Source organism: Dysidea avara, unplaced genomic scaffold (assembly GCF_963678975.1).
Source record: "Dysidea avara unplaced genomic scaffold, odDysAvar1.4 SCAFFOLD_195, whole genome shotgun sequence".
Classification (NCBI taxonomy): domain Eukaryota; kingdom Metazoa; phylum Porifera; class Demospongiae; order Dictyoceratida; family Dysideidae; genus Dysidea; species Dysidea avara.
The window spans coordinates 20,526-37,484 of NW_027078129.1; the positions used below are offsets into that span (position 1 = coordinate 20,526).

Below are 16,959 nucleotides of genomic sequence, written 5' to 3' on the forward strand. Positions count from 1 at the left end.
GATCAGTGCTTGCATCTCCTACTGGTATATGTGCACAGGTGAAAATTAGTAAAATTTTAAAAGTTGGTTAAGTAGTGAAAAGTATACAGGGAATATTATATAGCTATAACTTTTAAGGAAATGTTTATACCAGTATATAGGAACATGTGATCAGTAGGAGATGATAGTTCACATTTAATAATTTAATGGAGCAAACCTAAGCTATCATCTCCTACATATCACATACAAGAGAGGAATGTGCAGTATGTACACATTCAGGTGTTACAGATGTATTGTTCTAACCATTGGTGTTAACTCATGGTCAGACATTATATGTGCATAAGAGCACAGTACACATGCTACTGTGTATGCACTTCACTGTACAAGCCAAACAATAACAGCGTCAGCTTTTCCTGATGTATATATAAATATTAAGACATTTAGGACTCTCAACTTAAAATCTGGGCTAGGCTGGGTAGCCACCTACCTTCATTTATTTCTGGATCAGTGCCTGGTGATGAATGTTATAGGTGACTGCTCTATTAGAGTACCTCGATCTTAAGCACCTCCAATGCGGCTAGCTGATCCCGTGCATGCAATGATCCGTGCCCTTGTTGGCAGTGGCGTAGCCAGACTTTTCGCCATGCCTGGGCAATGGGTGGGCAAGCCATTTCTCATGCAACACACGTACACATGCCCATTTTCATATGGACATCAATATAACATTTTAAAAAATGCACTATGTATCATCCTACACTACTGTATGCAAGATGACTAATATTAATCTAATAGAAGCGAACGCCTAGCTAGCTATTGGCCTTCTAACATATTACATACATCTAGCTACATGTGTCTTAATACTAGACTACAACGATTCTTGAATTAAAGCACGAGGCGCTCTATCACGTGATGACTATGCTCTGCTACTACAGTTGTTAGCCTAGAAAAGTGGAAACAAAAAGAAAAGAATTACTGACTGAACAAGTACTCCATACCGTTTGAACTGAGCAGTATCCACACGGATAGATGGGTGCTAATTTCACAAATACCTCTAGACTGCTTTGCCTCCCGAGTTTTGACCACACCAATAGCTACCGTGATCACTTAATCCAAATGTAAACCGTCCAGCCCACTATAGTGAAACCAATTCTTTGTCCTTCACTGACTCCTTGCCACAATGCAGCGCGGTTTTTTGTAATCACGTGATCTTGCTTCTATTTATTGCCTCCTCTATTTGTGCACAATCAAGTTACTCGTAGGGAAAATCCCTTGGATAACCCCATCTCTGTTTAGCCAAAAAGAAGGAAACCATCGGCGAAAATGGCACGGTGAGTGTTGTATAAGTTGTGCTATACTTAGTACAGTGACTAGTTAAGTAACTTTAGCAAAATCTCGAGCTATCCAGCCCACGTCTTTATAATTACTCTAGGAGCTGATGGTGGGGCAAAGAAGTCTGATGCCCGGGCAATGCCCTGGCTTGCCCGGGTTTGGCTACGCCACTGCTTGTTGGATAACCTTTTAAGCACAAATCCATGCAGTGATAATGCCTGCAATGGTTATTATTCGAGATTGATAAATGAGAATAGCTATAGCTAAGTCGGCTACAGTGTTCCGTCACAAACAACTTATAGCTATGCATGCATCATTGGCTGCATGCATTAGTGGTCCACCCGGACCCATTTTGGTCGACCAATATTGGTCCGAGTGGTCAGGAGTGCATGTGGCCAACTAGGTTTGGGCCGGACCAATTTTGGTCAGGTCGGACCAATTTCGGATGCTAAAGATGGTCCGGGCGGACTAAATTTGGTCGACTGAAAATGGTCCGGCCGGACCGATTTTTGCCCCGGACCAAAATTTTCGTTACATGCCATGCTTTATTTTTCAGTCTCTAGTTCATGTATCGGATACTACAACTTAAGTTTACGGCAATCCGGGGTGTGGAGGTAGGTGTGAAATGTGTGCGTTTCCAATCCCGTGTCCGGAGGTATATATTATCTATGTCTGCATTGACTGTGGCCATGGCTTATTCCCATCTTCTAGTATGAGTGAGGTCATGCATGCTATTAATTATTACGTACATTCCAGCTGTACATGTATATTGATACAGACCAGACCCTTGCTCTGCAAGAGTCTGGCATAATTAATAAGCAAGTCTTTCCAAAAGAACCCGACCAGACGCTCGCACATGTGCCCACTGAAAAGACACTTTAATAAAGTAGCCCTAGTACTCTAATAGAGAGGCAGTCACTGCATTTGAAGTCTGGGACACAACCCCTACAGATCTTTAATTCTAACATATTGTTAACCCAATGGCAGGTGTATTCATTCACCACATTTGACTAATGGAATCAATTATAGCCAGATTTAGCCACAAAAGTGTTTTATTCATTCACTATAGCTACATTAAAACCTCAGCGTAGTTCGTTACCATAAATGACCTGCCTACTGCTATAGCAATGATATACAAGCGCTGTGCGCTATTAATGCTACTATAATGCTTCTGTCTGTCTTCTCTCTGTTTTTGTTTTTTTAAATAGCACATACTGCCATGCATTATGTAGCATAGAATTAATGATATAGCTAGCATCACCTACATCCTTTCAGCAGTTTGTGTATTCAATATAGGTATGCCAGCTATTTGTGGGTTTATAGCTAATGCTTGGTGAATAGAGCAACAGTGAATACTAACAGCTAGCCTGAGAAATGCTTTCCAATAAACACACTACATAACAGGCACGTGTAAGGCTGCACATATTTGTGAAAGATTACATCCATTGTACACAACAAGAGTTCAAACTATTCATTATGAACTCTGTTAAATAGATTAGATAACAGTTAGCTGTATGTGCCTCTAATATTTAAGACAAGAACTCTGAGAACCCTGAGTGTGTTGTACAAAGTAATGGTTAGCTACATAGTTGTTGAAAAGGGTGTGTGGACAAGTTTTATGTGAGTCCAGTAGTCCAGTCCAGTGAACGAATATGGCTTGCTTTCTTTACAGAATCACATCAGACATTCTGCAGTGAAGTGATTCAAAGCAACTTGTAACTTTTAGCTACAAGCCTCTGTGCATGACCTGCAAGCCGGGCAGTGCAAACTGGACTGGACACCATGAATGCACAATGTTACACATAATTGCAAAATTGGAAGTTCATGCGGATTTAATTTTTCTCACCCATCCCATCACAGTGCTGCCTGTAGGAAATATTGCCCAATCTGTTTTAAAACTATATTTCTTATTTCTTCTCTTGTAGATCCTAATAACAACCAATTAAGTTACCAAGAGATTGTGATAAAAGTAAAAAGCAAGACTATACTGATATTGGCCCTGTTGTGGCTACTTTTTGCACTTGTTCCATGTCTGGTATATGTCAGACTTAGTCACTAGGTGAACATGCATGGTTATAAATACATTTTGCAAGCAAAAGTAGGCTGGTATTGACCCATTGTCATCTTCTTGGAGTAGAACTGTCCCTGCTCCAGTATCACTAGCACCTACATCTAGCTTGAATTTATTGGTGAAATTTGATGCTGCTTGACACAAATATCACTACCTTTGCAGTGTTACATCATCCACTTCCTGCAACAGCCTACATCATGCAGCTACACCCATCATCTACTACTGTTTTAGGTAAACACTTTCTACAACAGCTTACATCATGCAGCTACACCCATCATCTACTACTGTCGTCGATAAACACAGCTACAAATGAATATAGCTCATGCTAAGGTGCTTGGCAACAAGCTACCTACACAGCAATCAGAGCCTTGGAAACTGGGCAGCGCAAAGTGTACTGGGAGCCATGAATGCACAACAGTATACATAATTGCAGATCACAACAAAGATACATTTAACGTATATACATCTCACCCATCCTATCACAATACTGTAGAAAAGATTGGTACTCAAGAGGTTGGCCAACTGATCATGAGTTATCCATTTCACCAGTGGTGGTGAAATTAAAGTATCGAGTGAATGAGGCATTCTCTACTTCATGAACCTGTTGTTTGTGTTCACGTCTCTTCCTATCATGAGAGATAGATTTGATGGTGCACTAGATTTAAATATTGCATGATATCCAAGTATGACTTCTCAAGTTTCCCTCCCCAGAAAACCATTACTGAGCTACAATGTCAAGCCTTAATATGGTTGACTGTTTGATCCTATAAAAACATATTTTAAAAAGTGTTCAGGGGTTTACTGGGTCTCTATGTAGTACCATATAATCATGGCTATAGTATCTATGGTATAATACATTTAAAGTAGTTGATTCAATATAAAACATTGCTGTATTGTGACATCTGTAGCTACAAACATTACTGAATTACATGTAGCTATTCATTTTAATTGAATATGAAGTTTGTTTTAGTTTAATTATTTGTACGCTTTTCTGGAATACAGTAAACTTCTATAATACATGTATTACTTTGTTTATACTTGTGCAGCATGGTAGCTACTTTGAAAGTAAGACTTCCCACTAAACATGACAAGACATCCACTATTCTGTGATACATTACTTTACAATGCTGCGATGTATCCACTATCTGTTTCGCCACTGGTGATGTCAATGAATGACTGTTCCCACTGGTCTGTTGTTAGAGTGCCATTGTATACCACCTGAAATAGCTCATTTGCAGTAATCATCACCATTTTGTCACTCATTTACTTATAAGCAAAAGTATCTCCAAATCTTCCAAGGTCTACTGCTAAAATTGCTTTGAACTGAATTTAGAACTAGCATTGATGATGCTCTGCTTGAGAACTGATTAATGCAATTGTGAAAGAATGTGTATATGTGACTGAATTTTGGAAAATCACCCATATGGGCGTATTTGACACCTAAAATATTTAATGATCAAATCACAAACTTTATAGTGCAAATTTACCTGTTAATGATTGTAAACCATTCTCAATACCTTAAATTACAAGAAAATTCTTGAAATATTTTCAAAACTGTTCCCTGCTCTTATTAGCAACTCACTAAACATGAAAATTATAATTATTTTACGCACGCCCATATGGGTGATTTTCCAAAATTCAGTCACATATATTGATCCTTTGCATTAATAAACCTTGCTCAGTCTTCTGGCAGTGTGAGCTGATATAGCAATGTAACTACCAAAAGAAGACTCCAGCATTAATTTTTTTCAACATACAACTTGCTGTCCTGTTTAATTCTATCACTCATTTTTAGCATTTTAATTGTCTTAGGAATTCTGTGATAAGTTTCCTCAACTATTCTAATCCGGTTTACCTTAGCAATTCCTTTCCATGTAGAAAATCACACAATAACTTCTTTATGATTAAATCCACCATAAATTTGCTTGCTAAACTCATTAATGCTCATTGGTAGCTAAGTTCAGCATCATGCATACACATCGGACAACCTTTATTTGCAATACTTCTCTAATATCAATTTTGTAATCAGCAACAAGGTGTGAGTATCCTCTTTTATACATTGTATTGCTTGCAATTTCATGGTCAACATACAGGCTGTTTAATGCATGTGTGAATTTTAAGTTGGTCAAAAGAACCACAAATATAAATTTCTGCAGTTTGTTTCTCATAAACATAGTCCAAGATACCAGGCATGCTGCACTATACTGTAGACAGAGGGTTTTCCAATATGTGATATTAAAATAGCCTCTGAAATGAAGTGTGCTTGATGTAGCTGTATGCAAAAGTGAGGATAGGTAGTCTAAACTCTGATTCATTAACAAATGGTTCAACAAGTGATGCTCCTATGTATTCACTCCATTTGGAAAGTGTTAGTAGATTCATTGCAGCTCCCACTTGCTGTTCTGAGTACTTAGTGACAATCACAAAATCCTCTTGATTGATGTAAGCTGCTTTTCATGACTTTGCATGGTCCCACCATCACAATTAATAGTGTCATTGGTATTGCTTTGAACATAGAACGAGCGCAATTTATAGTGTGACTGAAGGAAATTCTAATTGTTGGTAATTGATGGAGTAAACAGTGTTTTGTTAGTCTGACATTCAAACCGCAACATTAAACAATCTACTGATAATTGCAGCAACCACTATAATAGTAAAGAAAATTTAACTTAATGCAGTCTATGAATTGACAAAGAAAACTATATCACTGACAATTATGCTATACATTATCATATCATGTATGTTGCATACTTTAAAAAAATAAACTACACAATCAGGAGAAAACTGGTGAACACTTACCCTCTAAAAGGTATAGCTATGCCTATGTTATTATATTTCATCAAGCTTTGATAATTCTGAATGACTAGCAAATGTTGGGTGACATTGTAGAGCTAGATAGCAGCTACCACTAATATTCTAAATGCATGTATATACCTTTACAATGATGAAGTTAAAATCAGATTATCACTAAAGATTATCACATGCAATTGTATATGTTAATAACTGTCTAGTTCAAACTAAGAAGAAAGTTTCATTAAGAATCTGAAACCTACAGCTATCTAGTTACTTAATATAGCTGCATTCAGCCATGAATAGTAGTAAAAAAGTCAATGATATACAGCATGGAAAATGGCAATGTGCAGGTGAGGATGGAAACTAACAATTAAGATATGTGGCCTTGCAAAACCACCAAAATTGTAAACTTACCTCTGGCTGCATGGGTACATGCAATTAGCAGACCATTAATGCAGGCTCCTTTCCAGCACATAACAGAAGTAAAAATTGCCTTGCCAGCATGATCTGCAGCTTTACATTATTTAAATGAAGGCCAGTAAAATCCTTCTGCAATTAAAGGTTCCAGTAAGATTGAACCCTAAAGATTGAACCCTATGAAGCAATGTTGCATGGCTTTGTACTAAAATGAATTACGTACAACTTGCCATGTAGATTTATCACTTACTAGACTGTTTTATATACAGCTGCTATTTTCCATTTGAGCAAAATAGATAGACATACAAATTTGGTTGTTATCTCTCATATCTCACGCAGTGTATTATAGCAAAAAGTTATTTAAGCATAGCCAGCTATCTAGATTTGCAAAACCTAAAATTCATCTACATTTGTACCTCTGATTTTCAATTGTGCCATTATAGCTAATATATAGTAGCCAGGGGTGGATCCAGGGGGTTTCTGAGGTTTCCAGAAACTAGTCAAGTATCAGATCTCAAGTGCATGGATTGATTTGCAAAGGGTTCAGAACGAAATTCTCTAATAAAGCAATCAACTACCCTAATAGAACAGTCACATTGTAAAGCAGTCTTTAAGACCTGAAAATATCCACATTACATGTCCAAACTTCACATCGTTCCACCTCTTAGCTCTTTAGCCTGCTTCCTAGCAGAAGCAAGCATAAGCAGTCTATAATACATCTAAAATTTCAGTTTTAAAGGTTTTTTTTGGCAAAAAATGACCAGATTCAATTTCACAATGCACAACTTTCAAAAATTCCCTGGGGAGCATACTCCCTAGGTTTAAGTGTGTGCGCAACAGAACCTGCCGCCAAAATTCCTGGAGCCACCCTTGGTAGCCACTCAGCTGCAGGAGCGTAGCCAGGATTTTTAAATGGAGTTTTTTCCCCAGCAGTTGAGAGACCTTGCACACATTTACAAATTTCAATAGATAGTCATTTTTCATGTATAAATTAGTTTGTCAGTGTGAGCAAGAGTTTCACTCTTTGTGTGAGTGAATACTTTATTATTAATTTTGAACAATCTCCAACATGTAGAACTTTGTGACTACTTTTCCAACAATAGTTTTAAACAGTTCAATGTCACTGTCATTAATACTCTACACAGTATTGCATTGTGTCCCTAGAGAATACAGTATATTAAAGTCCATTTCTGTATGCATCTATGCTGTTGGCTCATATGCATTGTAACTTACAGAAATTCAGAAAAACAATTTATTTGTGAAGCAAAGCTAGGGCAGCAAGATGGTTACTAGCTCCTGGTTTGAAGGCAGTTCCTTAATAGTTTAATACTTCTCTAGCTATCCACACAAATGGTATTAAGAGTATTTATTCAATATAACATACTTTTATTACACACTTAGTTGAATGAATGTGCAGGTAATTTGTTAATAAATTTCTTTGAAAATTAGAATTACCACCAAACAGAATAAGACACCGTGAATTCTCAACTATGGTACTCTGTAGGGCAGCAATGTATCCCGCATCCTCTATTCCATTAGTGACAGCTACAAAACTTTTTTCATATTCTTGCAAAGTTGTCATGTTTCCATATAGCATGTGAATGGCATTATTTAAAATAAAGTTTATCAAATCCTCATGCATGTATTTTACAGCTGAAGCATCGCCAAACCTCCCGAGATCCATTGACAAAAAAACCTTTCCATCTGATCCTAAGCTATTTATCTTCTTCTTGATTTGTGTAATGCAAGTATCAAAAAATTTTTGCTGCCAGCTTGTAGAAAAAGATCCTTGAAATCTTTTAGCTCTTTTCACAGAACGAAATGACACTGCAATGTAATTGCCAAATGTTGTCCCAATAACGTCATGGACATATCTTTGACTGTCTGCAATAATTCTTTTACTAGGGAGGATTGAATTCATTGGCTTATTGTTCCTCCAGTATTCTCTTTCTTTAAAATATATGCGGAATGGGTTAATTCCTGGCCAAAGAGAAAACCACACAGTAACCTCCTTTGGATTAAACTCACCATATAACTTGGTGTTGAACTTAGGCACAGTTGTACTATTGCCAGCAAACATAAAGCACACTTTTCTTACAACTTTAAAGTTCAACTCAGAAGCAAGTTTAAATGCACTACTTGCAAGGAATTGTTTTAACTTGATGTCACATCCAATACTGTGTTTCTCTCCAGCATGGATATCTAACAGGATAACAATAGCAACAATAAGATTTGAAGATTTATTTTGTACAAAAGATTCCCATGAAATCAGAGGCATTAGCTGTAAGTCAGCAGAAATTTTATTCCAATGTTGTATATCAAAGTAATCACGAAATCGTAAAAGTCCTGAAATGTCTGAAACGCATTTAGGTAACACAAACTTTGACTGCACAACAAATGGTTCAACAGGATAAACACCAACTGTTTTAGACCATTGTGAGAGTGCCCACAAGTTCAAAGCAGCACCAACTTGCTGTTCCCAGAAAGAACTGCTGATAACAAATCCACAAACTGGATCACTTTTATGTTTCACAGTATTAGGAGGAGCATGTGTTGTTGTAATATCAGGGGTACTCTTATTGATTGTACTAGGCTGTATGCAGAATTTCAGTAAACCCAGAATGAACAGTATTGTCATTAATACTAAAATAACTTTCCTTGGCCTCATAACCTACAAATAAAATAATACTGTAACACCATCTGCAATCATGTATTACATTTAATAGTTAATATTGCAAGGTACATGTATAATATGCAGTGATGCTACACACATTAAGCATCATATTGGTATGGATTAAAAGGTAGATCATTTACTGGACTGGACTATAGGACTTTTCCAGGTAATTAGCCATACATGACAATCCTTTGGTTTACACACAGTCAGTTTCTGAATGTGCAAGAATTGATAATACTTTGATTTAGATAACTAGCTACGTTTATATGTACACAGACTATCCAGTAGGCAGGCAAGGTACGTATATTTGTGAAAAACTGCATATATATACTACCAAGAGTTCATAATATACAAGTTTAAGGAAAAATTAGAAATTCTAAGTTCGATTAGGGATCATAGAAAAAAAGTAGGGAGACAAGGGAGGTCGTCTACACCTGCAGATATACTAGCGAACATTTAATCCCTAATCCAGTCTATACCCAAGACCAAGACTGAATTAGGGATTAAATATTCACTAGTATATCTGCAGGTGTAAGTGACCTCCCTTGTTTCCCAACTTTTTTCTATGATCCCTAATCGAACTTAAAATTTCTAATTTTTCCTTGAACTTGTTTGTTTACTTTTTTGTAACATTATTATGACTGGCGAACCCACGCATGCCGCATCAAAAGAAAGGATGGTGCCAGAATTAATGTTTTCATCTGTACGCGTGCCCTAGCTATCAAAAACTGCTTCGAAAGTGCAGTGGCCTTTATGCTTCACTTTCCGCTGTTCAGGCACTACAGACAAAAAACAGAAGAAGTGCTTCTGCAACAATCCAGTCACCACGAAAATATGACGATTCGCATGCCCCCAACTATCAATTACTGCCTCGAAAGTGCAGCGGCCATTACGCTTCGCTTTCAGCTATGTTCAGCCCATTACAGAGGATTGCAAAATGTTACAACGGATACTGTATATATATATATATATCATATTGACCTATTTACTTGTAGGCATGTCCTAGGAGCTTTGGTTACGAGCGAAATGGCGGGAACCCCTACCAGTGTTTCAACAGGAAATCTACAAATGGGTTTATCTAACTTATTGCTATCATTGGGAACTCTATCACAATCAAGTGCCATTGTTCCAGCGTGAGTTCGTCTCAATCTCCATCTAAATACACCTTCTTGTTTCGCTTTGTCAACCCAAGGAAGAAGAGCGATTTCACTTTGAGAAATTGGCATAATATGGATGAAAAGTTTTCATCAATATGGTATTTGAGGTTTAAATTAATGGTTACTTTCCCCAAAAGAATTTTCGGGTACAGCTTCTACGAATTTTCAAGTAGGATACCTAGAACCTCCCAACCAGGCGAAGCGGTGGCTGTGTGATGATAGGGATATTCGTAAGATGTACACAGAATTTCCATCTGGCTCCAGGATAACATTCTGGTGTGAAGTCCCCACACCTAAAGAGGACAGCGGAGAACCACCTTCAAAGAAGCGAGCCCAGAGAAAAAAGAGAAGATGACCTGCAGGATATAGTTGACAAATTAAAGGAGAAACATCCTGGCATGGAGAATGTAAAGTTACGATTGTAGGCTAAGTTGGTTCAAAGTGGCCATCATGATGACACCCCCCCAAACATCCTACTGATTACAGACAAAGTTGTGGGTAACTCTAAAAAAACTGCCAAAGAAGGGGTGGCGAGTATAGTTGCAGAAGCAGCTACGGCTATTGTTAAAGCCTGTAATCCACCTAGATCTCATGTTCAGAGTTTGGATTGTGACAGTAGTGGAAAGGGAATCTCCCCTCTGAAAACTGTTTCACTTCGTAGAAGCTGTTTAGAACACCAAAGGAGCTTTATGAAGATAGTGTGTTGTCAAAGGAAGAGTTTGAAGAGGAAAAGGACCGTATACTACATATGCTGAGGGGATTGGGTAAATAAACCTATAAACAATAATATTAACCAAGTTGTTCATTTGTTGATTTTTTTGCTTGTGGAGTAGCTACGATGGCATGTATGTTCATATGCGTGTGCATGTGTAGTCAAATATTCAATTGCAACCACAATGTAACACCCAAGCTTTACAGTCTTCATTACTTATACAATTAAATGCTGCTGAAACTGCTGTTTCAACGTCAAAGTTATCCCAATTCTCTTCATTTGCTTTAAGTACAGACTTCACTTTACTAAAGGCTTCCTCTATTGGGTTAAGATCTGGACTAAACGGTGGCAGATAGTACACCAATAACCTTGCTTGCTCCAAGTCTTGTATGACATCTCCTGTACAGTGTATCATGGCTACAATGCTACATGGATTAACTCCATTGAAAGGCTGTAAGTGGGGCAACAAATAAAAATCTGTCAAATACATCTGCTGTAACTCCCCTTGCACAAGTTGTAAAATCCACAATTCTATCACATGTCATAGCTGCTATAGTGGAAACATGCTGATCTCTAAACAAAAACCTGTGTATGGTAGGAGTGCTACCTTTCATGCTATAGGAAAATTTATGCCTTTGATCTCATTTATCTGATCCCATTTTATCAATGAAGACAAAAAATTCTGGGTGACTGCTGAAAATAGATATATCTATAAAATACTGGACTCTCAGTAGATCGTTCTGTTGAGTTGCAGTCACTGCCATCTTCTGTCTTGTAAGCCCCCATTCTTCCAAGTAATGACAAATTCTACCTTCACTGATGTCTATGCCTGTAGCTTGAAATAATTCTTCCTAGATCTCTCTGAGGTGGATTCCGGGCTTCTCAATTACTAGGTCTAGGATGTAGTACTTCCCAATGTCTGACAGTTTTGTCACACTTATGTTTGGAGGATATTTGTTCTTACTTACATCTCCTGTTTGTTCAAAACGAGTTATAACATTGGAAGGATTTACATTTAAGTGTTCAGCTACATCTTTGTGTGCTTTTCCTAGTCCTATCACTTGATATACAATCCTTAAATGAATATCTAAGGAGCAGGCAGCAGTTCTGTTCCTCTCACAACTCATGTCATTTACCTAGCTATTTACAGTGAATATTAGGCACGCTGAAAAACTAACTATACAGTGACTCAGAATTGAAATTGCCACGTAACATGAAATCACGTGACACGTGATACGCATTCCGCTTCCGTAGATGCAAACATTCCGCAATCCCCTGTACATAGCGTTACAAATGAAGAACAGTGTTAGAATCATCTCTGCAATCAGTCCAGTCACCTAGAGCTGGGCAATGTTTCAATATATTGGCTTGAACTACACAATATATTGTATCAAGGTAAATTATAGAGCCACAATAATATCGTCTAGACAATATAATCGCCAATATCGTCTATATCGCCTAGTTAAATCTGGCTAGTGGTTGTGTTTCTTGCACTTGCTATATAGCTACAAGGAAAGTCAATTTGGTTATGGGAAAATTCCAGCTGTTGGCTGGTACCAAATCACATTCTATGATATAATATGATGCAATAATGTGTTATGTAATGTTACTAATCTCACTGCTTGACAAATCTCAATATTTAATCATATCGTGAATATAAGCTTGTCAATATATCAAATAGCATTATTTTCAGTATCGCCCAGGACTAGTTACCACAGAAAATATGGACAATTTCCATTTACAAACGTGCTGTAGGGAAGCCACGCATCTCGCTACTGCGAATCGACACCTTGAGCTGTCAGCAAAAAGAAATGGGACACAAAGGATGACAAAGGTAAGTCCATGATACGTGTATTGTATGTACTGCGGTATGCCAAAAGACACATGTTGGGATGAAGTGATGCTAAACAGTGAAAAAATCAAGCCCATAGCATTAGCCGTTATCGAGTTACGCTTGCCTAAAGGCAGGCAGGCAGGCAGGCAGGCAGGCAGGCAGGCAGGCAGGCCGGCAGGCAGGCAGGCAGGCAGGCAGGCAGGCAGGCAGGCAGGCAGGCAGGCAGGCAGGCAGGCAGGCAGGCAGGCAGGCAGGCAGGCAGGCAGGCAGGCAGGCAGGCAGGCAGGCAGGCAGGCAGGCAGGCAGGCAGGCAGGCAGGCAGGCAGGCAGGCAGGCAGGCAGGCAGGCAGGCAGGCAGGCAGGCAGGCAGGCAGGCAGGCAGGCAGGCAGGCATAGAAATTTCCATTGAACAATTTAAAAAAAAAAAATTTGTAACAATTTATTGGAAGCCTTTAGGATCATACTGAAGACAATTTTGGGCTTGGTTATACCCCAGGACGGAGTTGTGAAGCTGGTTTTCGGGTGAATTTTTGGCTAGGAAAACCCTAATCTCCATGATCCCTAATATACAGTACTACCGTACTGTATGATACAGAGGAGAGTATCCTAACTCTCATATACACCTGTAGAAGGGCATATTGTGAAGTTATGATGTAACGACAAGATGTTGTGGTTTGTGACATACAAGCAGCCGTAAAGGTGTAAGAATCGTTATCACCTTTTTCCACACTCGTGACGCTTGGAGTAGCCGCATTCGTGAATGGCCAGGCAAGAAATACCTACAAAGCGGTCTGAACCCATGAAGGAACAATTGTAGTTCGGTGAGAAACACTTAGAGCTGGAGTTAATTTGGTTTCTAGCAACGTTGTTAGGCACACATTCAATCGATATCATATTCAACTAACGACATCATTAATTCCTGCATTAATCAATATAATGTCTCTTAAATGATCTGTCAAAATGACAGATCAACATGCAATTGTCGGTCATTGGTCCATAATAGTAAGCAGTTCCATACAACGGTTGGTCATTGGTTCATTATAGTAAGCAGTTTCATACACAATGACTTTTAGACACTTTTGTTTTGATAGGTCATAATGTCAGAGCATTTTCAATTTGGTCGTTCACTGTGGCTTTTGGGTAGGAAAATGACAGATGACAGGCTGTTATAGCTCTACCTTGGCAGTATTGTTTAGAAGCCCAAGAGTGCCTTGAAACAGAGTAGAAAATCTGACTGACTGACTGCCTGCCTTCAGAGAAGCGTAACTCGACAACAGCTAAGGCTACAGGCTTAACTTTTTCATTGCTTGACATACCTTCAGCTCAACAGGTGCCTTTTGGCATACTGCAGTAGGTTTTGGCCCATTTAGCAGCTTGAAGCTACAATCAGTTGTGCCAAAGTAATTCTTCTAATTTCTCTTTGTACTTGTAGGCTGGCGAATGGATTAAATGTCCACTAGTATATCTTCAGGTGTAGGCAGCCTCCCTTATTTCATTACTTTTTATTTCTATGATCCCTACTTAGGCTTATATAATTCCTAATTAATACATGCAGCAGTAAATTAAAAATGCATGCGGGCACTGATAAAAAACAACAGAAAATAGTGGCCTAATGGTTAGGCCATAGTGTTTAGTATACTAGAACTAAAAGTGGCTTTAGTACAGCCTTTTCTTTACAGTAGCTCTAGGAACTAGAACTAAACTATAATTCCATTACAATCTATTGAAAAAACTGGAACTATACTAGAAAAGTGTTGTTTTAAGTTTTTGAACAAAGTGTTGTTTTAAGTTTTTGAACAAGAACTAAACTAAAATAAATAGCTTTATAGTACTGATGCTAGAACTAAACTAAAACTTTTAGTACTGCAACTACTAATGCAACTGTTGTCTGAGATTTAGCAGGAGCCTAATTGGTGAACTGACTATCTGGCACATCAAGTTAAAGCCTGACTTAGAAGTACATATTAACATACTGTATAAGATGCATGATTAAGAACAAAGGCAACTTTCCATTACCATTTTGAGTGGCTTGTGACATTGTAGCAACCACTGCCCTGGTGGAAAGAATAATTTCTTCTGGTAGAGAGGTGACAAGGGAGAAATGAAAGTGCGCAACAGACGAAAACTTAGAGAGATCTTCTTACACAGAAACAAGAAGTGTATTGTTTAGGTAGAATGTTTTTTTTTTAAATCTTTGATTTAGGTTCTACTTCTCAAAGTGGTATATATAGGATGATAATTCTATTACACCTAGTTAGTGATTTTTTTTTTTTTTTTTTTGTAAAAGCAATGAATAAGTATGACAAAGTATATATTCTTAGCATCAGTACTGTACTATAACTAATACTTACTAAATTACAGGTACTATAATACTAACTAAAATTGCTTCAGTCATGGATACTAGAACTAATACAAACTATTATTGTTTCTAACAAGGAACACTAGAACTAATACTAACTAAAATTGTTTTAAACAATGAATACTAGAACTAATACTAACTTAAAATATTTCTGGCAACTGAACTAGAATTGTACTAGAAAATTATACCTGCACTAGAAAAACACTATTAATAGGCCACTCCAAATAAATTCTCTGCATGTTTCCAGTCCATTTGTATGCGCATGGGTGGTCCATTTCCATTATAAGATTGGCAGCTTTTCAAGCCATATTTGCCTGGCACAACCATAAAAAATTGTATAAAAACATGTACCTTACTTGTGCAAAAATAACACAAATGTGAAGTTATGCCAACTTGAGTCAGCATTACTGACATGTGAGCTGACACTGTTACAAGATGGCTTTTACTGAGCCTGTATAGTAGCTATGCAAGAAAACAATGGAAGAATACAGAATAATAATAATGAATATTTACAGCTGACTGTATCCAGATGCAGCCGGTGGGCGGGAAACAGAGAATATATTCGGGGTGGCCTTACTGAATGCCTCTAGCTAGCAAGACCAAATCACAGCATGTAAAAAAGCAGAACTTGAAACATCTCAGACAAAATTAAAGTCAGTATCATTCCAGTGAATATCGTATAGCTGTATAGTAACACCCCATAACAGCAAATAGATATTATAGCTACATGCATGGTAGTAATGCTTCAACATGCCAGCAACGCTTCCTCGCCTCTGACTCTGCTTGGGTACGATCTATAAGGGGGTGTCACTCCAATAGACACTTTACTACGATCTGCGACCGCGGTCAAAGCCGGTCAAGATCGGTTTTCGATTTTGACCGTTAACTTTCATCGAAAATCTGTCTTGACTACTGACCTGGTTCCGTTTATTTTCGCTATATTTTCGTGTACTACTTACTCGCGAAGCTTTGACCGTGCTGGAAAAACAGTTTGACCGTTGTTTTTCGTGAAAAATTGGCTTTGTTCATTGACCTTTAGTTTTGACCGCGGTCGCAGATCGTAGTACAGTGCTTATTGGAGTGACACCCCCTTGTAGCGTGGCCCTGAGATCGTTTTACCGTTGTAGCTAGCTAGCTAGTTTTAATATGGTCACGCGAGACAAGTATGCACATACAAACCATACCTTCTGGGTGCACTATATCTTGCCATCACACATACCCACTGTCTACCCTCGTCCAGGCCCAGTTTCCGCCGTTTTGGAAGGCGTTTTATAGAATGTGGGTTGTGGTTTATATGTGCGCGGTCCAAAATTTTGCGAATTTCGCAAATAATTCATAACTTACTCAATAGAGTTATCATAACAGATTAACAGCATAAACACAAAGCACAGAGCAAACAGATAAAGTAAATTAACAAACTAAGACAACTACTATATACAACTACACACTGGCAAACAGCTACATAACCAACCACTACTACTATACAACAGCCCTGATACAACTACTACAGTAAAAGGGGAATACAAATACCTAAGGGTAGAGGGGATTGTTATCGTCATCAGTCTTGAAGGGCCCAATATCTTAAAATCATTTTAGCATTACTTTGCCACAGTGCAACAGAAAGTTGTTGTAGT

General features: G+C 38.1%; 1 protein-coding gene across 1 annotated transcript; it reads right to left on the reverse strand.

Moving 5' to 3' along the window:
* Positions 1-5,931: 5,931 nt before the first annotated feature.
* LOC136246219 (uncharacterized) lies at positions 5,932-16,608 on the reverse strand. The gene is made up of 3 exons (XM_066037648.1): positions 16,510-16,608; positions 7,974-9,260; positions 5,932-6,024 (listed from the first exon to the last, which is right to left on the reverse strand). Exons 2-3 carry the CDS (start codon positions 9,255-9,257, stop codon positions 5,932-5,934), a joined length of 1,377 nt encoding a protein of 458 aa, XP_065893720.1. The 5' UTR covers positions 9,258-9,260; positions 16,510-16,608.
* Between the last annotated feature and the right edge of the window lie 351 nt (positions 16,609-16,959).